The sequence below is a fragment of the Diadema antillarum genome, unplaced genomic scaffold (genome assembly GCF_040938485.1).
Source record: "Diadema antillarum isolate AM-2024a unplaced genomic scaffold, OU_Dant_1.0 seq00000136_RagTag, whole genome shotgun sequence".
In the NCBI taxonomy this organism is placed as follows: Eukaryota; Metazoa; Echinodermata; class Echinoidea; order Diadematoida; family Diadematidae; genus Diadema; species Diadema antillarum.
In genome coordinates, this window is record NW_027271213.1 from 1,548,685 (window position 1) to 1,573,042 (window position 24,358).

The 24,358-nt window shown below is 38.7% G+C and overlaps 2 protein-coding genes across 2 annotated transcripts in view; one reads left to right on the plus strand and one right to left on the minus strand.

The window, feature by feature from the left end:
* Positions 1–1,510, minus strand: part of LOC139727586 (uncharacterized) — a 34,536-nt gene extending 33,026 nt beyond the window's left edge. The window contains exon 1 of the mRNA XM_071638568.1: positions 1,426–1,510. The gene's annotated coding sequence lies outside the window, so the exon portion shown is untranslated. The remainder of the gene's footprint in view (positions 1–1,425) is intronic.
* A 7,590-nt stretch (positions 1,511–9,100) lies between these two features.
* On the plus strand, positions 9,101–24,074 carry LOC139727617 (renin receptor-like). Its single transcript, XM_071638600.1, has 9 exons — positions 9,101–9,180; positions 12,676–12,806; positions 13,721–13,855; positions 14,504–14,605; positions 16,637–16,831; positions 17,552–17,701; positions 18,487–18,591; positions 21,848–21,940; positions 23,829–24,074. Exons 1-9 carry the CDS (start codon positions 9,120–9,122, stop codon positions 24,042–24,044), a joined length of 1,188 nt encoding a protein of 395 aa, XP_071494701.1. The 5' UTR covers positions 9,101–9,119; the 3' UTR covers positions 24,045–24,074.
* Positions 24,075–24,358: the final 284 nt, after the last annotated feature.

A 24,358-nucleotide genomic window follows, 5' to 3' on the forward strand; every position in this document is an offset into this window, starting at 1 on the left:
CAGGAGAACTACATCTTATACAGTCAATGGATTTGAGATTTGTGCGCATGCGCTGGCCGTCAAGTCGTGTAGCTTTGTGGCAAGGCCTTATCATACTGTTGGCAAACCCTCTCGCTGTATATTGCGTTGCTTTCTAGGTGGGTGCGCGCGCGCAGGCCTTGTCAGAAGGCTAAACGCATTGCGACTCCGCCAGCACATGAATATTTACGTGCGCAGTGTACTGCATACTGATTTCGAAAATGGTGAATGGGATGGGGAGCTAGGACTACGGACCCGTATATGGCCGTGAAAAAAACTTTTTTTCAAGATCATTGGACCAGTGTGAACAAGAACAAGGTGAACGAAGGGTATTAATTAGATAAGAATCTTATGTATACTATAAAAGTACGTTTTTTCCTCGTGATATTCGAAACTTACGGAGGTGCGAAAATCTGTGACAGACTGTGTATGTTTTTCAAGCTTACCGATATAGCACTCTATTGACTCAGGACGCTCCCACAGTGTGTAACTGTGTATACGGAGCGTCCCGGGGTTAGGTTGGGGGTACCACGTATCGTCACCCTAAGGATCTGTAGCTTGTTTATTCTAAAAATATCATACAAATCCGCCTAATTCTTACCTCAAATATGCCATAAATACTGCAGTTTTGAATGTCGTGACCGTCTCGTTGATTATGAATCTCCGTTTTAAAATAGCGCAATTTTAGTGCGTGCGTTCCGTTTTCTTTGCGCAGCTAAAAAGGGAACCTTGCGATCGGCACCCCCTCCCCTCCATAGGTATACACGTGAATTTCACAGCATAGGTAATACACGTGAATTTCACAGGCCATAGGTAATACACGTGAATTTCACAGCCATGCGTCGTTACTGAGCGGATGTGTAATTTTTAGCTTGGTTTGTTTGAGTTTGATTTTCGTTTCTTCGTTTTTATTGTTTTTATAGCTAATGACACTTAATCCCGCGTGTACTTTTTCGTTCTATACGCAAACAGCCATGATACACAGGGTGTCGATGGGAAGGTGCCCTGCCGATAGGTGGTGCCCCAACCATACTCTGTAGATTTTATGGCTAAGGCGCATTTCATCAGTTGATAATGAAAACATTCTTAGTGTAGAAACTACACGTTTTAAACATCTGCACAGAGTATATAGTCTAGGGCACAAAATAAATCTAGGCCTATATTCATCGGATCTTTGCAATATCATGAATATTTTACAGAACCTTGGGCTTTACTAGCAAGACAAAACTGCAACTGCGAATTGTTTACCCTACATTGGTTTTCAGTACGCGGGACTGAACTTCATTTTTGTCTTGCCGAACTCGCGCTATTTGCAAGAAATCCATCAAATTTGATACACAAAGACTTGTGACGCCATACGATAATCACTTCCAAGGTTCAAAAAAACTCTCAAGAGATATGTCTCACCTCCAAGGCTTGCAGAAATTGGAAATTTGCATCATTACTTGACGACGACACCGGGAACACCCAACAAACGCAATCGAACGCGTGTCTAGAGTATTTCAATACAAACAACACTTGTAAACGTAAACGTGCATAGCGTGATGATCGACGATGGCTGCATACAGTCCACAAACCCTCAACAACGTACACTGTAGTGTACGTGCATGAAAACATCATGAGCGACTGAAAAGTTTCTATCCTTGAACTTTAATACCACTTTCAATAGTCTGCAGGTCTTTTCTCCATCAATCACTCAGTGCGAGACGGGGTTCATCATATCTGTTTACCCAGTAGGTACCCAACTTCTCACACACATCATATCAAAATATAAACAAGTATAAAATTATCTAATTTGGTCAATTATCAGGGGCGTCACCAGCTTTTTTTCAAGGGGGGTGCGTTTTGACACTAAATGTTTACGATATTTTTTGGACAGACATTTGGAATATAGGAAGCTCTCAATCCCTTACAGTTTTTTTAGGGAAACCGGCGCACCGGTAGCTAGGATTTCATCTTGGGGGGGGGGGGGGGGGTAATATGCGAGGGAGCGAGCAAGGGGGGGGGGGGGGTGAGGGTGTGGAAGTGCCGGAGAGGGTTGTACCCCTTATAAATGGATTATAGAATGACGGTGTGAAACGACAAATTACTTCCAGCGATATCAGGGGAACGGCATAACGACCACATGCGAGCGAGCGGAGCGAGCGAGCTTGAAAATTTTGACATTTTACAGTCCAAAAACTGCCGTTTGTAGCCATATTCTTTTGCTTTGTAAATTAAGGGGGCGCACCGGGCGCAACTGCTGGTAATTACTGGTAGCAACATCAGGTAAATGGCATAATAATTAAATGCGAGCGAGCAAAGAGAGCGAGCTTGGAAATTTTGTCATTTTACAGTCCAAAAACTGCCATTTGGAGCCATATTTTTTCGCTTTGGAAATAAAGGAGGGGTAGGGGCGCACCGGGCGCAACTGCCGGTAATTACTGGCAGCAACATCAGGAGAATTGCATAACAATTAAATGCGAGCGAGCGAAAAGAGCGAGCTTAAAAATTTTGATATTTTACAGTCCAAACACTGCCATTTAGAGCCGTATTTTTTCGCTTTGGAGATAAAGGAGGGGTGGGGGCGCAACGAGCGCAACTGCCGGTAATTAGTGGCAATAACATCAGAAGAATTGCATAACAATAATTAAATGCGAGCGAGCGAGCGAGCGAGCTTGAAATTTTTGACATTTTTACAGTCCAAAAACTGCCGTTTGTAGCCGTATTTTTTTGCTTTGGAAATTAAGGGGGCGCATCGCGCGCATCTTACTGCTGGCAATATCTGGCAGCAACATCAGGTGAATGGCATAACAATAAATGCGAGCGAGCGAAGAGAGCGAGCTTAAAAATTTTGATATTATTTTTACAGTCCCAAAACTGCCATTTGGAGCCATATTTTTTCGCTTTGGAAATAAAGGAGGTGGGGGGGGGGGGGGCGCACCGGGCGCAACTGCCGGCAATTTCTGGCAGCAACATCAGGAGAATTGCATAACAATTAAATGCGAGCGAGCGAGCGAGCGAGCTTGAAAATTTTGACATTTTACAGTAAAAAACAAACAAAACTGCCGTTTGTAGCTATATTTCTTCGATTTAGAATTTAAGGGGGCGCATCGGGCGCAACTCCTGTCTCCTGGCAAATACTGGCAGCAATATCAGGAGAGCATACTAGTAATGATTACATTCGAGCGAGCGGGACGAGCGAGCTTGAAAATATTACATTTTACAGTCCAAAAACTGCCGTTCTTTTCTTAGCAATATTTTTTCGCTTTGGAAATTAAGGGGGGAGGGGCACCGGGCGCAACTGCAGGCAATTACTGGCAGCAACATCAGAAGAATGGCATAAAGATTAAATGCTAGCGAACGGAGCGAGCGAGCTTGAAAATTTTGACATTTTACAGTCCCCAAATTGCCGTTTGTAGCTATATATTTTTTGCTTTGGAAATTAAGGGGGCGCACCAGGCGCAACTGCCGGAAATTACTGACAGCAACTTCAGGAGAATGGCATTACGACTAAATGCGAGCGAGAGGAGCGAGCGAGCTTGAAAATTTTGACATTTTACTGTCCAAAAACTGCCGTTTGAAGCTATATTTTTTTTCGCTTTGGAAATTAAAGGGGGGGGGGGGACGCCCGGTGCGCCCCTCTCCCTGGATCCGCCACTGGTAGTCAAGGGTGTGGGTTTATGTTCATGACTGGGGGAGGTATGACCAGCGAGGTGGCGTCGAAGTGACCAAGCGGGGAAAGGATGTCCAAAATCTGCACTTTAGAGCATCCCCTAAACTAATTGTGCGTGTTTGTTTGTGTGTGTGTATTATAATGTACATGGAAAAGTTAGGAATTAGCCCAGGTCAAGTCTTTTCATTGGCAATGCAAGACATTTTTACATAGACTAGTATGTAAAGCAACACTGCAAAATCAATGATCTAGCTTTGATATAACGAAGCGTAAGGTACAAAGGTGTACATTCTACATCACATTGCGCAACATTGTAGCGACTCTTCGTTCGGATGTACCGAGTACACTGCGCACATCCTGCTTATATGCAGAATGCCAACCAGGAATCACGCTGAATCACAATCTTTTATCGGGTCCGGGGTTTTTAAACAATGTTTCACACTGTATCTATACCTATCTAATTATGGTTAAAAGAAATCATAGAAAAATATCTTATTTCTTGATCACCCTTTCATTCAAAAGCAGTTTACTAACACTTGAATTACTATTTCGGTAAGTCTTTTTTTTTTTTACCAGCGGATTGGGAGGGGGCGCACCCCTACCCCCCCCCCCTCCCCCCGTAGTTACGCCACTGCTTTTGGGTGAAATAATTGGACAGATTTCTTGAATTCTAACAAAAAAAAACAAGAAAATCTTTTCATCGTGGGAATTATGATTATGTGGGGTGGGGCAAATGGTACGCTTGCCTTCCAACATTTCTATGGGGGCAACATTTTTGTTTTCTTTCAAAAGCAAGAAAATCTTCTCATTTCGGGAATTATTAATTATGGGGGGGGGCAAAATTTAAATATGCTTGCCCCTCCAATATTTTTATGGGGGTAACTTTTTGTTTTTCTGTCAAAAAAAGAGATAAGAAAATCTTCTCGTCTCTGGAATTGGAGGGGGGTGGGCAAAATGATACGCTTGCCACTCCATTTTTTTCATCTTTTTTTAGTGAGGCTAGGGCTCGCTCTTGGGCTGGCAATGGATTGGTCAGAAGTAACGTACATAGACCCTAAGTAGCACACGTATCTCCGTATCGTACGGATGTACAGTACGGTCGATAAATAGTAAACACTGTAGAATACTAATAGATATGTATAAAATCAGTGCTGCCAGAACCAGGGGTGGCGAATTGATTTGTGTGTGTGTGTGTGTGTGTGTGTCCCTGGTGCAAAATATAAAGAAAAAAATAGAAAAGAGTAATCATCTAACATCCGGCGTTGAGGTCGCTCGCAGACTGATTTTTTTTTTTTTTTTTTTTTTTTTTTTTTTTTTTTTTTTTTTTTTTAAGGATCTGAAGGGGGGTGCGTTCGCACCCAACGCACCCCCCCTGGTGACGCCCATGATTATACACCTGTTATGTTCACTATTGCTCCAGCCCAGGCGTACCTGGATGACTTATGGACTGCAGAGAGGGGACAGGGAGGGGATTCACTAGGTGCCTACACAGGGGCGGATCCAGGGAGGACCGCAACCGGCGCACGCCCCCCCCCCTTTATTTTTTTGTTGAAACAAAAGAAATAAAAAGAAAAAATGGGGGGAGGGGTGCGTGCACCCCCCTTTAATTTTGTAAACGCGCCCCCTCTTTACACTCAGTCTCTTTACGAAATTCCTGGATCCGCCCCTATATATACCATACATGTATTGTACGTGTTAGACTATAATAGAAGTAATCTTAATTTCCTGAGAATAATGAACATGATGGTAAAACTTTAACTTATAATGATTGCCACTGTTGCAGTTTTGGAGTTCTTCCCATTAGAAAGGGGACGAGAGGGAGGGGTCATGATGAGAGAGGGAAACAGCTGTGTAGGCCTATATAGAGAAGGGCGGGGTGGTGGATGCGGCCGCGGAAGAGAGGGCGTTGTACCATGTCTGGGATAGGAATAGGATGAGAGATGTAAATCGATGCACGTGAAATACAAGTGAGTTCTGTGATGAGAGAATATAGGCCCTACAATGAGCCAAACTGCCAAATAGAGGGAGGGGATGACATCAGAGCTTCGGGGGGGGGGGGGAAATATAGGCCCTATACAAATCAGAAGAAAAAGATATGATCACACATGCAGCTTTGGTCTAAAAACCAATCGAGAGTTTATCCACATCGGACTTGTGTATAGGACATATATATATATATATATATATAGCATGCACTTTAATCATATTCTTCATGTCATGTGATCACTCATGCAATGAAGAGTTTTTAAGTCCAATATGCATCCTCGTAAAATAACTTATAAAGTTGAGAACGGAAGTGAATGAAACTTACAGAAAAGGTTGAGAATGACACAACGAACGGCAACTTTGGTAGTGATCAGGGAATTCTTATATGGATTTTATGAACTCTCTAAAAAAAATCGAGTGAAAATATTCACTCTTAAAGGAGTGAATTCCAAAAAGAGTGAATTTTGAGTGAAAATGTTCATTTTCACTCATTTTGGAGTGACCTCAAGGATCACTCGAAGTTTTTGGAGTGATCCCTGAGGTCAGTCTAAAACGAGTGAAAATGAACATTTTCACTCAAAATTCACTCCAATTTCACTCTAAATTCACTCTTTTTGGAATTCACTCTTTTTGGAGTGAATATTTTCACTCGAACTTTTTTAGAGAGAAGGATTATCGGTATTTTGGCAGGTAGCGTCAATGAACTTGTGAGTTCAAGCTGCTCATTTTTTTAGGTTTTTGCGATTTTCAGCATGCACACAATATAGGCCTACGTGATGGGTGGAATTCACTGATCTCTGTGGAAGAACAAGATCAGTGGTGGAAAATGAGCTACTTGGCGGAGGTCTGTGCTCTCATAGTGCTTCTCTAGTTGAAAATAATACGATTTTGTATAACTGAAAAAAAAATCCTAGTGCATTTTTTAGTTCATTATTCAGAGTACATTTGATTATGCTGAATGGTAGGCCCGCCTATGTTTACGAAAAACAGAGTCTGAGAAGTTGCAAATTATTTAGAAAAATATAGTCCTAAAACTGTCCTTTTGGTCAGGTTAAACAAAGGCATACTCGACTGCAATGAAATACTCCTTGTTGAGATATCATAACCAAGGCATAGATACCTTGAAGAAAAAAAAAACATAAGGAAAACTTTTTTTAAAATAGTTCTATGCTATGTTCAATAATGATGTAATGCTTCTCAGAATATGTGCTGAAACGTTAAAAAAAAAACTATAACGGTCTCTTATTGATAGAAACAGTATAGGAAGATATTTGTTTTAAGTGTAACAGATTTTGGGAAAAGAATTCTCTCTCTTTTAGAGGCGTCTATAGAGTTGGAATCACTTGAAATGAAATGTAGATAGGCTCTCTCTAGCTTCAAAAATTTCGAGCATTTCTCTGGTATAGCTTAAATAATATTGCTCGGGAATGATTTGTAGTTTCTTTGTTCAATGCTATATAACTTATATATATATATATATATATATATCTTTTGTTTTTCTGTTTGGTTATACTTTCATATTTTTATTGCTAGTTTGTTTTTTTTTTTTGTTTTTTTGCTACTTGAGTTAAGGCCCTATATATGTCACTTAACTTAAGCACTAAATGCAGTATGCACTAATTTTTGTTCTTTGGACGTGTTGTTGACGGATTTGTAGATTGACATCAGCCTTGCTGAAACAAATTGCCATGATTAAATAAGATAAACTATAAATTGCCCTGAACGAGTGAAACAAAATTTGTCACTCGGGCTAAGATCTTGCTTATCATTTCATATCCGAAGGTGAATTGATCAATATTCTAGCCCTTGCAGGCGAATGAATTCGCAGATGCAAGATATTAAAAAAAAAAAACTAGCAAAATTCGAAGGGTTGACCCCCCCCCCCGTAAAAAAAGAAAGAAAAGAAATCATTGTGGTGGGGTGGGGCGTCCCCCCCCCCCCCCCCGATCGCCGCCTGTATGCCTGCGAGTGTATCAACATCACTTTAAAGGCATTATTTACTGTTTGCAGATGAAACAAAAACCCAGCTTGATTTAGTGTTCAAAATATAGTTCTAAAATGTGAGTTAGGGATAGAAACAGCAATGTAAAAATGTTGATCAGTATATTATAATCAATGTTAAGTACAATGTATTGTTAAATATACAAAATGTGAACAATAGTTATAATAAAATTGTTTCTAGACTAAACCATCCATACACGGTTATGGTTTAATGAGAAAAATATCGATATCTCCTTATATTTTAGGCTTTATTACAACATTTTCATATGGTAGGACCGTGACGTTTCGTGATACAACATGACCTACACATATGCATCAAATGTTATGACTGGATTTTTACTGCTCCCAATGGTAAACACAATACCATTAAGAAGCGGGTATTGTGTCTCTTACATCACATTGTTTGAATAATCTTAACAATTTAGCAATGATGACACTGGAAAAAGAGGAAGTGTTAGGGCCCGTACAGGCCTATATTAATTTTTTGCTGAATCATGCGGTTATAGGCCTCGCTAAATGTTATTATATTGTTTAAATCAATCCGGTAGTTCCTAACTGTAAAGAGATTACTTAATAACCTTATCTAATGTACATGTAACAATACTACTGTTTGATGAAAGCAAGGCAAGTTTCAAATTTTCCATGAATTTTCGACCTCTTTGGTAAGACTTTCTAAAAACGTCCAGTAATGAAATCAATTCGTGTCATTTTGTTCTTTTTACTATTGTTTTGTTATAGTAATTTAAAATCCTATTTGTTTAGCAGTGCATTTTGAAGACCAGTGTCTTTTGAAGACAGACTTTCATGTCTTTTTTTTTTCTGCTTCTTCATCTTCTTCTATTACGGTGATGTACTTGTATCTTCAGTCTGTTTGCTTTGATGTACAATTGTAAAGCGCCTTGAGCATTTAATCAAAGTGGAGAACGGCGCTATAGAAATTGTATGTATTATTATTATTATTATAGGTCTGAGCTTTCAAGCATTGAGTGTTGAACATAGTTTGCTTGCAAACCATCCAATGTGAGCAATCGGGTAATTTTGAAGAGCCTGGTATCAGATCTTAAATGAAAGAGAACTACGTTTGTGATATCGAAGGCCTAAAGAATGCAGTTCAAAACTCATAAATCCTAGAAGACTGAATAAAAGTGAATCTGGAATCCTGAAAATAGAAAAGACCACCCGATGATGGGTCATTAATTTTGTAGTTGGTCGTACGTGCGTGCACTTACCCTAACGTCGCGCATCCGACTACGCACGCGTACTGTTCGCGCGCATATCTCGTGATCAGCTACTCACATACACAGTACACGGTACACACAGCTGACAAGCTGCGCTGCTGAAGCCTCTCTCTCTCTCTACCTACTTACACAGTACACATTCGATCGGCGACCGTACGCCGTGTACAATCAGTGCATTCGTGATTGCGTGTACTGCGTATTCTGTATTTCATTCGTGCAAGATGGCGACTTCCATGTCTTCACTCTTATCTCTGACTTTCTTATCAGTTTTGTACTCCTATGGTAAGTTTGTGTGATTTTTTCATTATCAATGAATTCTCATGGATAAGATAACTTGTTCTATGTAGAATTTTGTCTCGTCCTTTAGGAATGTTTGCCACTGACTGTACTGACACCGGTACACCCACCGTTAGACAGGTGCCCCGGTCCCGCCGGCGTCCATTTCATTCTTGCAAAGTTGTGGAGTGTGGGGACGACGATCTTTAGAATTCTACAACCAACGAATAGATTTTGGGGCTATAAAAGTGGGGAATCCCTCTGTGCAGTGTTAGGTTGTTGATGTGTTGTCAGAAGTTTGAAAAGAAACATTGCCTGGACACAGAGGTTACCAATGTTACCTCTTTTTTTATGTGCTGTGCCAAGCCTCTGGCTCTGCCTCTGGTCTGCTCTAGCGAGCCTGTATAGTGTAAACTTATAGTAGTATAGTACTTTTCTGTCTGGGCACGGATCTGTTTGTGAGTGAAAGTTGATCATGTGATCTTGATGATCGTCATGTGAATTGAAGCTCGTGCTGGTGCAACAATATATTAAATGTTGGGGGCTATACATGTGTACCTTGTTGTTGCCTTAGTAAAGGCAAGCTAATTAAAGGTCTACGGTCATGTTTATTTGTATAATTCTAGCATGGTATTTTTATTGATGAAACTGGTTTCTACTTTCTATTTGCAACGTATTAAATCTACTATACTAACAAATTCTAATTATATGAATGATTTCATTTTAAAATACCACTTTTGAGTAGGAGAGTGGATCATATGACCAGACGCCTTTAAAAGAAAAAAAAAATTATGGCTCGCCTCTGAATTCCGGGCCAAATTCCGTACTCAGAGGATGAAATTTCGACCAAAAATAACACTCCCCTTCACTGTCTTATTCACAAAGTCCTGAAAATTACAAATTTTGCAAAATTATGTAAATTATTCACTCCGATTTTTGGAAAATAGACTTCAAATTATCCCCTTCATAAAAAGTTATCTTTTAGTGCGGTGTAAAATTGCATTGTATTTCTAGTCGTGAATTATGCAATGGATAATTGACGTCTTTTACATCTTGTCCATGCACCGGAATCACGATTTATACCCACGAGTCACCGTTCACATTCATACCGAGCGATATGGACAACAAAGAGAAAATCGGGAAATGAGGTTCAAATTTTGTATTGTATGGTAAAAGGTCTATTACCCATGAACATTTTGAACAATTTACACAATAAAATCTTGTGATAAATCAATATCTTCTTCTTCTAAATCTGAGGTGAAATGCGAATTTCTTAGTGTTTCTACATTTTTGTGTCCCATTTTTTGGCGATTTCAGCCCATACAATGCTCTGTATTGAAAGACTAATCTACAAAGTCTTGCACACATTGAATATTATTATTACGGGGAGATATGCGCATCAGGAATTTAACCGTCAGGGAACACCATACCTGTATATAGACGGGTCTACATACTACTAGCATAGATACACATACTTACGCTCGTAGTTAGAGTCCTAGTAGACTGAAAGTAACCGTAATAATAGACCCTATTTGTTATTATTCATAAGTGTAAAAATCTTTAACCAAACCCAGCAGTAGTTACAAAACATATATTCCTGCCACTACTGGTTGTTTTAAAAAATGGAATACACTGTAACTACATTGTAGTATCCATGCGTGGAGATCCCGGGGGAACAAAATACAGAGTTGTCAGTAGACATACATATGCTTACAGTGTACAAGTAGTGCATTAGAACTTTACACTCTACTGCAGTCTGTACAGAGTTGAAGTGCAAGTGCTTATATACGGTGAACCTACGTAGATTAATGTGTACTGCAAAAGTGGACATTTTTGCACAATTAATTCTTCACACTCAGCCGAGTAAGATGAATTTCACATGGCTTTAATTCTGCGGTATCATAACATTGATGATACTACTGTATGTAACAAGCAAAAATATTTGTGTCTGTTTATACCCCCCCCCCCCCCCTTTCTTGTCATACAAAATGCACAAAAATGTCCACGCTACGAAAATGTTCTTTTATTACAGTATTTTTCCGATCAGGGAGGTGGATTTTGCTAAAAAATAATGATAATAAAAAAGATTGGGTCATGGAGGTGTATCCAAAACAGGCAATCCAAAACAAGTGAAATATTAAATAAAATTGAAATCCTGGCACTAATGCTAAAACTTTCAGTTTGGTGTCCATCCCGCATACTTGTGATACTTGTATGAAAGCAACATCATACAGATCTACAGACATGAACACATCAGTATAGAAATACCAGAACTTATTCTCAAAACTAACCAAAAGCATGTATTTCTAGACAGAAAATTAATTCATGGTTGTACCTTAAAGTATACAACTAAATCCACCATTAAAGAAAGAAAGAAAACAAGCATTTTGGCTGTAGAGATGTTTTGACCCACTCAAAGTTCTATGCTGGCATGCCATGTGCATTGTACTCATCGTAAGCTTCCATTCAAAACCTGACCTATCTTGACTACCATTAGTAATATCCAGGTTCACCACTCATTCTGAAACCAAGCCACTTCCTGTATTAGGACAGTTCTTTGCCAGTGAACATGTGTCTATACATACACAATCATGTATTGTAGTGTGTGTCTGTGTCCTGTGTATCTGTTTGCAGCTGTTGTGTGAATTGTTCAGTTCTGATGAATTATCGAAGAGAAACCAGAAATCCGTCATAACAGGAGGAAGTGACATAAAGCAAAAGATTGTTGCATGGCTGTACTTCCTACAATGTGCCACTCTTTAACCTGATAATTCTGTGATATTTTGGTTATGACACATTCGTCATTACAAATGGCACATTTTGATTCCTCAATACAAGTTCCATCCCTCCAATAATTCACTCTTTCATTCTGCAATTGAAAGGCTTGTTACTTACTAAATATTTTTGATTTACCTAACAACAGAGTTCAAGGTTATTGCATCCATTAAGTGAAATTCATTTGGTAGTTCTTTGACTGTTTTGTGCATTCTAACTCTTAGATTAAACTTGAGCATACTGTGATAAATAAATATGTGCATATTTACATGAATTGATGTCATCATTTATGCATACTATTTTGAGATTAAACCCACTGAGAAACTATCCTTTATTTCATTGATACATGGTACATATCCCTGTGGTTTTTCTTTTGTTCATATCATTATCTTGGGTTGCACATGTTTGAAGGAATGAAGTTCTTGAGTAAATTTGTAGGAAAGAAAAAAATGCATGCAAATTTATTATGAGATAATGAATTGTTTGGCAAGATACATGTTAACTCCAGAGAGAAATAGGAGGTTATGAAGAATGATTATGTTTGAAATTAATGATATTGATGGAGGTACAATGTACATAATGTACATTGTAGGTAGATTGCTCGATACATGTACACAGTCATGCATGATGCCACAACTCATGTTTTGTGCATAGCCACTTACATTTGTACATGTTGGTGTTCATATTTCATATATCGTGTCGATCTACCATATAATTTCTTCACAGTACTTGCTGACGGGAGATTCATGCTTGCCCATGTACCAGACTATGTGACAGTACACACAGATGTAGGGGCAATTGACGCCCATGAAATTCCAGATGTCTTTTCACTAGCACTAGGATTTTCAAGTTCAAAGGTGAGTCCTTGCCTCGCATGTACTGCAAGTGTTGCAATTCCCTCACAGAGTAGCAATTGAAGATCTGTGTGATGATTTTGTGGTAGTGTGCAATGTATTTTGTAAAATGAGATGACAGTGTTTTTTAGTACTTGTGTGTACATGATGCCTCTAACTGCTATGAGTGTCGAAAATAATGAGCTTTGGCAATAGCTGTCCATTGTCTATCTCTACACTCTGACTCTTCTTTATTTCTTGAAATAACTGTTCAATTTTTTTTAAAACTTTGCCATCACATGGATTGCTTGATGTAAATTCTGTTGCTACATTGTATATTCAGTGTTGTCATAATAAGATATAAACAGCAACTTTGTTAGAACTCTTGCCTGTGCAGCTGAGTGATTGTTCCACAGTTTTAATTTTTTTTCTGCCATATGTTTTGATTTTAGAAAAGGATATCTCACATACATTAGTATTTAGAGCAAAATGTTATAAAAGTGTAATATTTCTCACATAGAAAACTGTTGCAATCATTATTGCATGTGGTAAATTTGCTAAAGGTATAAGGTGTGGTTCACTTTGAACCAATTATGTTTCAAGACAATCATACGTGTATATACAATTGTACATAAGTAACAGGCATGTGAATCTGGACTTTCCTACAACTTCGTGAATGGTTGAATTTGCGATTATGGAATACAGGAATGGATGGTGAAATGTACGATATGTTGCACATATGTGCATGCTGCATTCATGTCGGGATGAGAGTTAATAATTTTGTACGTTGTTAAATTCGCAAATTGCACCCAACTTGCAAAATCCACAAAATATATGGCATATCTACAATGATAAGTATCTAATGATCTGAAGGTAAATATGCTACATGTCAATGCTTTTTGATATGCAAAATAATTGTGCTTTCTTATTGGTTCCAGCCTGTGTCATGGCATGGCCTGACCAATGGTAATTTATTCAGGAGACCAAAGGCAGCTGTCTTGGTGACAATAGAAGAACTTGCAGGCACTGATGCACTTGAGCCATCCTCACTCAAATCTGTTCCTGTGAAGCAGGTAACACATGACTCCTGTCTTTACTGTTTATGGGATTCATGGTATTTTGCTACACAAATGAATCCATCTCGTACCTGTGTATTTGGTTCATGGGGTTGATGTGCTGCATTTGGGTATATGTTGTTTTATCCTTAGTGCTGTAATATTATTACAATGGAAAAACCAGAGAAATTGCTTGTTAAACAGTGCACATTTTGTGTATTCACTCTCTACTGTAAAGATAACATGTTCAATTTTCCATTTGAATCAGTTGTATGTTGTATGATGCATTGACTAAATGCTACTGTGACCGAGAGATATCAGCTTAGTACAATGTATGACAATTTTTGAAGTGACTTCCTATGTACAGTGTAATCTACACACCCATTTTACTGTATTTTGTTCTTGAATATGTTTTAGAATAACACATTTCAGGTTGATTAGTTGCCATGTCTTGTCCCCCACATTTACCCTAACACTCAGATATTCATTGTGTACCAACGCAGATGGATTCAAATATAGATAGATATGGATACAATTCATGAATATTTGAATGAGGTGGAGGAGAGCAGAGCCATCCTCAGGATTGCAAAATGTTTTTTGCAATGATTTAGTTGGCAGAAATCTGTGAGAATGATTACCACACTGCTTTGATTGATTCATTGTAAGGTGAAGCCAGGCAGTCTCAATCTTGATGCAGTGAGGGATGCCATCAGCAGAACGTACGGCAATGGCAAAAGAGTCGCTGTAGAGCTCAATGCAGGCATGGAGGTGAGAACCTGGGTACCTTGTTTCTTTGTACTGAGTGAAGGCACACATGATTCAAAAGATGTCCAAGCCAGAAAGAAAAGAATTTCTTTTATGCAGGACTGGCTCAACATGCCTTTCCCATCAATAGCACCATATTTACAGTGATGGAAAATGCATTTTTATGCCTCCGCAACGAAGTGGCCGGAGGCATTATGTTTTCGGGTCGTCCGTCCGTCCGTCCGTACGTCCGTACGTCCGTACGTCCGTACGTCCGTACGTCCGTCCGTACGTCCGTCCGTCCCGTTTTGTTTTTGTCGATATCTCAAGAACCGTGTGGTGGTTTTACATCAAACTTGGTATGAGGGTATATCCTTGGCGGATAATACTTTGTGTGGATTTTAGGGTCACAGGGTCAAAGGTCAAAGGTCACAGGTTATTTTGTGAAAAAAATTTGAAATTTCATGTTTTTCTCCATATCTCGCAAATGGTTCAAGGTATCTTCATGGAACTTAGTATATATGCTTGTACCGATGGGCAGTGATTATCTAGGGAAGTTTGGGGTCATGGGTCAAAGGTCAGAGGGTCAAAGGTCAAGGTCAACTCCTCAAAATATCACTACTTTCCTTAAAATGCAATATGCCTGAAGGTTTTTTTTTTCTTTAAACTTGATGTATGGCATGTATTACCCAATATATATTTTTGGGGAAGTTTCTTGCCAAAAGGTCAAAGGTCAAAAGGTAAAAGGTCAAGTGAAAGTGCTAAATTGCACTTTTTCCTCCATATCTCGAAAGTAACTCAAGGTATCATCATGAAACTTACATATTTATGCATGTTCAACCTAACAGTGACTCTCTTTGGAACTGTGAGTTCAAAGGTCAAAGGCCAGATTTAGATAATGCTATTTTCCCATTTGATACTGGAATTATACTTTTTCTCAATACCTTGAAAATTACTCTATGCATAAACTTATAAAAGGGTCAAAAGTCAAGTAAAAATCATCAGTTCCCCCAAATACCTGCACTCTGACATTTTAATCATTCATCCAATTGAACCTAGTTCTCGGAAAGTGAACATTCAGCACATTTGTGTCAAACCTGTCATTTTAATATTTTGCCAATTGTGTGAAACTGTCATCACACATTGTCAAGACATTGTACTATAGACCTATTAGGAGAACCATGCATTATGGCGGAGGCATATCAGTAGCCGTAGCGATATATCTAGTTTATTTCTGTTTGTTATTATTATTATATAAACATGTATATATATTTTTTTTTTTTGGGGGGGGGGGTGGTAGTTCAGGGGAGGTCTTGTGACAATGCAGTGTTATTTTGGCTGCAAGAATTCTTTCACATGATTTCCTTGTTTCTGTGAGTGAAAGTTAGAATAGTGTATCAGCTTTGTGTTGTTGGAGATATTCTGAGCCATTCTGCAATTAATTTCATAAAATTTTATAGCATTCTTTGAAACTTTTATAATAATAATAATAATGGAGTCTTGTAATGCGCCATGTCTGTCACACAGTGGCACTCCTGGCGCAGAAAGGTAAGACCTCCTCCCACATTGCTTCATTCAGGAAAAGATCCCAATTGAAAGAAAGCACAGTTACTGAAATAAAAAGGTCTTCAGTTCCCTCTTGAACAGAGGGAAAGAGGTCTCCATTCTCATTTTCAAAGGCAGTGAGTTCCAGAGAGAAGAGCCAGACTGGGAGAAAGTTCTGTTGCCCCATGGATGATGAGTATGGGGAACTTGAAGACTTACAGTGTATGCAGTTGATTAAAGGGAAAGTCAATTACATTGCTTTGTATGAAAACAGAAAAATCAGAGAAGTAGATCAGTGAAACTGGGGAAAATTGGACACACACAAAAAAGTTATGAACTGAAATTTTAGAGAGTAAAGCAAATTGGCAACTCTAGATCTGTGATGTAGTTGTTGAGCAGCTCTCCATTTGTTTTGTACACAAAATTTCAGTGATTTTCATTTTACTCCAATAATTTGACACAGACAGAAATTTTTATTAATGTTCTTCTTGTATGTGTGTGTTCCCCTAGTTTGTTCAGTCACCAGAGGACTTCCCAGATCTCTTCCAGGGGCTTCCCCCTCTCAGGCTGGACAGGATGGTGCCCCTCCTGAAGGGCAGTACGTCGGTGACCCGCAACCTTTCACCCTACGCCCTCAACCTGACCCACCCGGCCGACCTCAGCTTTTTCAGTGAGCTGCAAGTCATGCAGGAGGTTCTCTTGAAGGTGAGGTTAAAGGGAAAATTTAGTTGTTGTATGCTTGCAGAACTGTCAATTATTGCTTCGCAACGTACACATTATGCATAAGAAATCTGTATTGCTGATATGACGTGATTTCATTTGAGTAATGACAATAATGCAGAATTTTAGCTAAAAAGGTTTGCCAAAAGTACTACAATCTCAGAGCTTACCCAATCATGGTAGTGTGCTATGTAAAGTTTCATAATAGATTTTGAATATCTAAACAACAAACCGGGCCACAGCAGTTTCCACTGATCTCCCGCCCTAGCATGAATCACATGTAACTTGATGGATAATGTGGCTGTTAGGGTGCGATCGATCATCATGTAACTTACTACCCACCCACAATTCTGAACAGAGAGTGCTCTTCTGGAATAAAAGTCACGTGCATTCAGTCAAAATTATTCTACACTCTAGATCTCAAAATTCTCCAGAACAACTCACTATCCTGTTCTTTATCAAGACAAAATGCAGATGAGAGATTCCCTTAGCCTCTCCAAATTATCATGGTCAGCATTAGAAGAAAAAAAAAATCTTGAAATTGTCGTTGTTCCAGTTAAGCATTAACTGTCTATACACTGTGTGTACTTTTGACCTTGGCCCTGAGAAAGAATATCATTGACCTCATCAACAACTGTATTTCTCGTTTAATAGTGTTGGTTTTCCAGAAAATATTTATATAAATATTTTTTTTTTACCTTGTAGCTGAAAGAGAACCCTGCTGTTGTTGAGGACAATGTCCCAGATGTTTTCGCCTTTGAGCTGTCTGGCTTCAGGGCCCTGCAGAGCCAGTATGGAGCAGATTCCGCCCAAGTTATTGATGCACAGAACGTCCTTGCAGACTTCATCCAGAAGGTAAACGCACCATGCTGAACTGACATGTGTGGTATATATATTATGAGTGACAGTTTAACCCATTGAGGATGGGCTGATTTTGGTACAACGGGCATTTCCCATAGACACTTACCCGAGTATACTCGGGACTCGTCCTCAACGTTAAGATGTAGCTTACCACACTGCTTGATCACATTGGCATACAATTTACCTCTCAATGAATGGGCTTCAAGAAAATGACAATGATGATGTATGTACAATGTACATGGGACTACATTTAAAAGAAGTGCACATATCAATAGCCTCAGGATGAGAATGAATCAAAAACAGGAACAGGCGATTTCTGTTATAATAAGGCTCTCAGGACTTGCAGTTTTCTTTCAATATATCGAAATTTCATTATAGCTGAACAGTAAAGTACCCTATATAAAGATATGTAGATAGTAATTATGAGACCTGAATTTTTACTTTGTTGTAACAAGATTTTTGTTATAACAGTGTTGGTTATAAAAGGATTGCACTGCAATTATCATCAGTACATTGTGGTAATAAAAGTTCCCTGAAATACATCCTCTCACCTTACATTTGATGTTACAAGATCAGGCAGGCTTTGTGATCTAAGTTAATGTTTGTCTTCCGACATAAACCAATGTGGAGGTCATGAGTTTGACGTATATGGCACATGATTTTGGAAGAATGATGTAGGTATGCAAATCTTAAAGAAATTGACATATTACAAAAATTCACGTACAGATATCTCTGACTAGTCATGTTTTGATTTTCTCTTTTTTGTCACATGTCAACAGTGGGGTCAGGAAATGATTGATCTGTATGGAGGCGATTTGTTTATGGGTGTGGCCACGGTTCCCATGGAAGCATTCCTTCACCGGCAGGGACGCTCGCTAATGCAGGTAAGGAGGAGAACAGTTGAATCAATTCAAATATTAATAATATGTGAGAGGTAACTATACCAACATGTTTGCCTTACTGGATAGAGTTAAGTCTACCTTTTGTAGCGAGGCATTACATTTTGATACCATAAGATCTTGTTGGGATGAAGAAGTGAAAACCTGACAACCTTGTGTTGCTTTAGACTACAGACGTAAAGAAGAAGAAAAGAATGTGATAGAGGATTAATCTTGTGAATCAAAATTGACAAAGAATTTTGAAATGTGTATGAAGAATAGACTTTAGAAACTCAATGGAGATAGCATTGAAAAGGTATGACCTGCCATTGCACATATATACAGATATGGTGTTGTGATTAACTTGCTTTTTGAATGTGACTGAAATAAACAGGCTGAACTCTTTTGCTTGATGCCTATATTATAAGGTTTTTAATATATGTCCAGTCTCAAGGATTAACAAATTCCAGAAAATGAAAGGTGGGCAAAGTTGCATTGCTTATTGTGAGAGTTTCCTGCAACTCATTTTATCTTCTCTATATTCATTAATGTGAATGTGAGATCAAAACGTTAAATTCAGTTTGACATTTATTTGATTGTGAAGAATATGTATTACTCTTACAGTACAAAAGAGGAATGAAAGCCACAAATAGGGTGGTCAAAATATATTTGCAAATGACTGTTAAGCAACAAGTAGAACATGATGTTTGAAGACTTTGAAGCAGAAAAAACAGAACCTTAAAAAATTGAATCTGTCAGTTCATTGCTTTGTTGAGATTGCCACATTTATCATTCTGATACAGTGCACTCCCGTTACAACGAACACGGTTATAACGAAATGTCGTTATAACGAAGTAAATCTTTTGGTCCCAAAATTATCACCATTGAAGTCTATGGTACAAAATTCGCTTATAACGAACACGGTTATAGCGAAATTTCCGTAAACAATTACGAAGTCTTTTCAGAGCGCCACAGACAAAGAAAAACAAAAGAAATGTGCTCCGTTATAGCGAAATGCGAATTGCTTTCGAAAATACATAGCAGAACAAACATTTATAGCGTCTCAGCATTGGTGAACGCTTCACACCACTGTGTGTTCGCTCCTTGTGTCACGCACATTTCTGAGGGGAACTTGCGTTTAATATTGTAATACAGTTATCCCATCACATTTCACATAGCTTTCCAGTGTATGATGAGTATTCAGCAAACATAATATGATATGTATACGTGGTTCCTTGGTTCGTTATATATTGTATTTGTTTGGTTATAACGAAATTTCGTTATAACGAAAGAAAACTGCCGGTCCCGAGCATTTCGTTATAACGGGAGTGCACTGTACTACAGTTGGATAGCTTTTCCTCCAGCTATTTCAATGTCTTGATGAAACTTTGTGCATGTTGTGCAGTTAACTACATATTCCAAGCATTCACACACATTTTTATGCAGTAAAGTCATGCTGGAATGTATTAATCACACAAGAGAATAGATTTTATTTATTTACATTTTCATGAATAGATATTCATGTATGTTCATTCTTAATCATTCCATCCGATATTCTAAAATGCATTTTTTTCCCCCCTGCCACAACCAGGAAAACAATGTCATTCCATATGCATTGTCATTTTCAGTCAAAATATATATTTTCTTTTTGTGAATTACTGTTTAATGACTATTTTTTTCAGCATGTTTTCCATTTAGCATGGATTTTTGGCTACTGCAGCTATAGATGTTCTCTTAATGTTGTTGTGTTGACACAGATATTCACTACGCGTTCTCTCCTGAGTTCAATATTATTGATGCCATCACGGTTACTTTCTTGCTCATATCATGCATTTCCAGCACTAAAATGTTTTAACAGAGAAAATGAAGACTGCTGCTGTGATATTTTGTTCCTTTTCACCTGATTTGTACCTCCTCATTATTACAGATTTAGCGAGGAGGAGCAATTTGTTGCTGACATGTTTTGTTGTGATTTTCATACTACGATTTTCCCTTTGTCACGTGTACCCCACTTTAGCAGTATGCATGATTTCATTGATATAATCATGAATGTGTATTATCATGACTTCTTGCATGCCATGTTTATGCTTCTTTTCACCAGGCACACTATCTGACATCAACATTCTTGTTGCTTACTTTGTTTGATTTGTGTTGGTTGAGTTTCTTGGCTCAATGCTGGCCCCGCTTCAGTGAAACCTTGACTGCAAATTGAGGAAAGTGCTCATCCTCATCCTCAAGGCTCCCTACATTACTACATTGTAGCATGAGAAAAGACCATTGCATTACAAGTATTACCTAACTCTTGCTAACTTGACAAGACAGTCCTGCAGATGTGCACTGTGACAGATACGTTTGTAAACGACCAGCTCTAATGCTCACTGTGCTATACTGTATACGCCATTATTTTCGCGTACAGATATTTTCACGAATTACGAGGTCATAGACATTTTCGCGAGGTGTTGTTTTCGCGAATTGACGCCGACGCTTACGTTAATGCTCCATCAACAAAGCGCAAGGAGACAATTTCGCGTGTTGTTAAATTTGCGATCCAACTGCAATTCGCGAAATTCGCGAAAATTAAACCCTCGCGAAAATAACGGCGTATACAGTATTTGCCAAACAGAGCATCTTCTGGCATACTCAGTTTGGCCATCAGTGCAGATTCCATAAACTCACCTGTCAATAAAAAAGACTTTGGGAAATCTTTCAGATTTCATACTCTATTCTTGTAAGATGGTCTCGCCCTTCTGCTCAATATGATTTACAAGTTGTCAGAGCCATAAAGCAAATGCCCCCCCCCTCAAAAAACAAACAAATAAACAATCAAACATACATACATACATGCATACGTAGAAACAGGAAAAGGACAAAATAGAGGAGTTGGTATTTTTATAGATATGTGCTCTAGCACATACAAGGTTACGAAAACATGTTCATGTGAATTGATATTTCTATAGCATATTTCTAGGTAACTAACAGACAAACTTATATGTCATGCATTAATAACATTACTCATATTTGATGCTGACACTTCCTTTTCTTGAGGCATGATTTGCATATTTAATACTAAAAAAAAAAAAGAATGATAATTTGTGACAAAAAGCATTCACAAATGAAAACACTATGCATGGAATTAACAGATGCATGTACAGCATGTCATTCTGCTCCTCTGCAAGAAAAAAAGAAAAGAAAAAAGAAAGTGTTAGGGGAGCAACTTCTTCTTGCCAAAATTTGCCATTGCCCATCGTTACTTTTGATACAGGCAACTGAACCCACAACTGAGTCTACAAGTACTATGATGACCGGCGTTACAACAGTCAACACAGAGGGCACTGTTACTGTTGTAACAAAATTAGTGAGTAAATTATCGGGGGCAAAGTGGAGGCAAACGTACGCCTTTCCAGTAGAAAGTGTGGTATTTCATGTGTAAATTATTGGAAATGCATGCATGGCCAGTTCTTCAAATGTTTTAGATAAACACAGCAAGCAAACAAACACAGATCTATCCCATTGGAAACAATGTGGGGATTTCACATTTTTGATGCATCAAAGATGAGATTTACTGCACATTCTTCGGGTGTTTGTGTTTGTGCTTGTGTATATGTACATGTACATGTGTTTGTGCAATCAAACCTGCTATAGCTATGTGTCTATTAAGACCACTTCAGTATCTATGTTGTGTCCTTTCGGAGTAGTGTGCATGTGAATCAACTGGTCTACAAGGATCCCCTGCATGTAAAGACCGCATCCTCCGTCCCCCTCATCAGGCAGTCTCATGGAAAAGCTTTTTTCTGTTCGTATAAGATGTGTGATTTGATGATATGAAGGAAGATGAATGTCAAGACTTTCTACTACATGTACCAATGATCTGCCAAGTACAGTACTCTCCGCGTAATCGGGTATCGCTTAAACGGGTACTCCATTTAATTGGGTAGAAATGTCAAAGTCAGTTCCAATGCACATTAAAATTAGCTGATTATCGGGTTGCCTCTCCGCATAAATGGGTAAATAATTTTCTTCTAATCTACTTTCTACCCACATTTTATCACAAATATAACACTTTGAGAAATCATGAATGTCAAATTTTCCACGTTAGCGAGGAGTCTATAGTCGAACCACAAAGTTTTATGAAGACATATTTGTCCATAAAAAGGGTGTAAATTATTGCTTCCTGACTGAGCAAGTGTAAGGTATGTATAATATGCCGTGCAAGCACGAGTGTTATGCATACAGTGTAGGTTTTCGGTGCAGTGTACAATGCATGTACATACACATTGTACGTGTCAAATGTGAATGAGCCGTGTTCTGTTAATCGGGTACTCCGCTTAATCGGGTAAGAAACGCTTTGCCCGAGCCTACCCGATTATGCGGAGAGTACTGTACTATTACAATGTACATTTACATCATTGACATTGCTGCTTAATTAAAGTCTCTGTGTTTTTGAAAGACTGTTTGTTCCAATTGAATACTGGGGGGGGGGGGGATGAGACAGATTAAGCAGTGTCCTGTATTAGTACAGTGTACTAGTAGTTGTCGGGAAGGTGCATTGTAGGAACAAATGAAAAACATCTCTGTGTGTTGGTTTGAGAAAAAGATAAGACTGTGTGATTGCATGACTGAATAAATGCATAACATATTGCTGACCAAAAAGTATCAATTGGTTGCTCCCTCCCCCCAATTCCCCATCCTTGCACACCTACTCTCTTCCTTTCATCCTTGTAGATCACATCCTACTTTGTCTGTGTACATGTACATTTCGTCATGTTGTTTTACAGCTCCTGTAACTGCAAGATGAGCAAAGTTACTGTTGAAATTATGATGCTTTTATTAATGCCTTTGAAATTCTTTTCACAGAAAAAATACATTGAAGCAAAGAAATGTCAAATTCTTGGATTATAAAGATGACAATGCAGTTATCTAAGTTCATCATTTTCTGATGAAATGTCTTTAAGGCCATCTTGATACATGTAAGTTATTGCATAATTTCAGTAGAGATTTTGTACACACAGCAAGCATTCTACCAGCAGGTTTGTGAACCCAGCTAGTGTGATTACAACTAGCGCAGTTCACCCTAGAGTTTAGCGTCATCAAGAGAACAGCATCATCGCAATGTCGACAGGTTGTGATCAAATGGCTCCGTAACTCGTCATTGTTGCAGACCCGAACAGCACCGTCATCGCAATATCAGGTTGTAATCAAATGGCTATCTAATTCATCATTGTCTCCTTAATTTAATCCCGCAGACCCCGACAGAGGCGCCGTCGTCAGAAGTGACCCCTGAGTCCCTGAACGTTGCGCCGTACTATGACGACAGCTTCCCCGTCTTCTTCAACATCTTCCTCTGGCTCGGGATCGTCCTCGCCTTGGCGACCTTGGTCATTGCATACATGCTCGGCAACATGGACCCCGGCGACTCCATCATCTATCGCATGACCAGCCAGCGAATCAAGATGGACTGAGGATTATTTTATTTCAGATGGTGAAGCAGATCTGAGTATTTTTGTATACCGCAATTCATTGTCATTTTAGAAGAATATCACAATGTGCTTAATGCCAAATTGGCATCTGGCAGTTTCCAAAGTTGGGAGAGATGAGCATTGTTTCACGTACTATGTTTCATATTAATTACATCATTTCAGCAGCATAGAGGGCGAAAGCTATAATTGTCAGAAATATATAAGAATATATCTTTTAAAAAAGTTCACAACGTGTACTTAGCTACAACTTACATCTTCTTTGTATCTGTGATGGATAGATGTAATGAGTTGGTGAC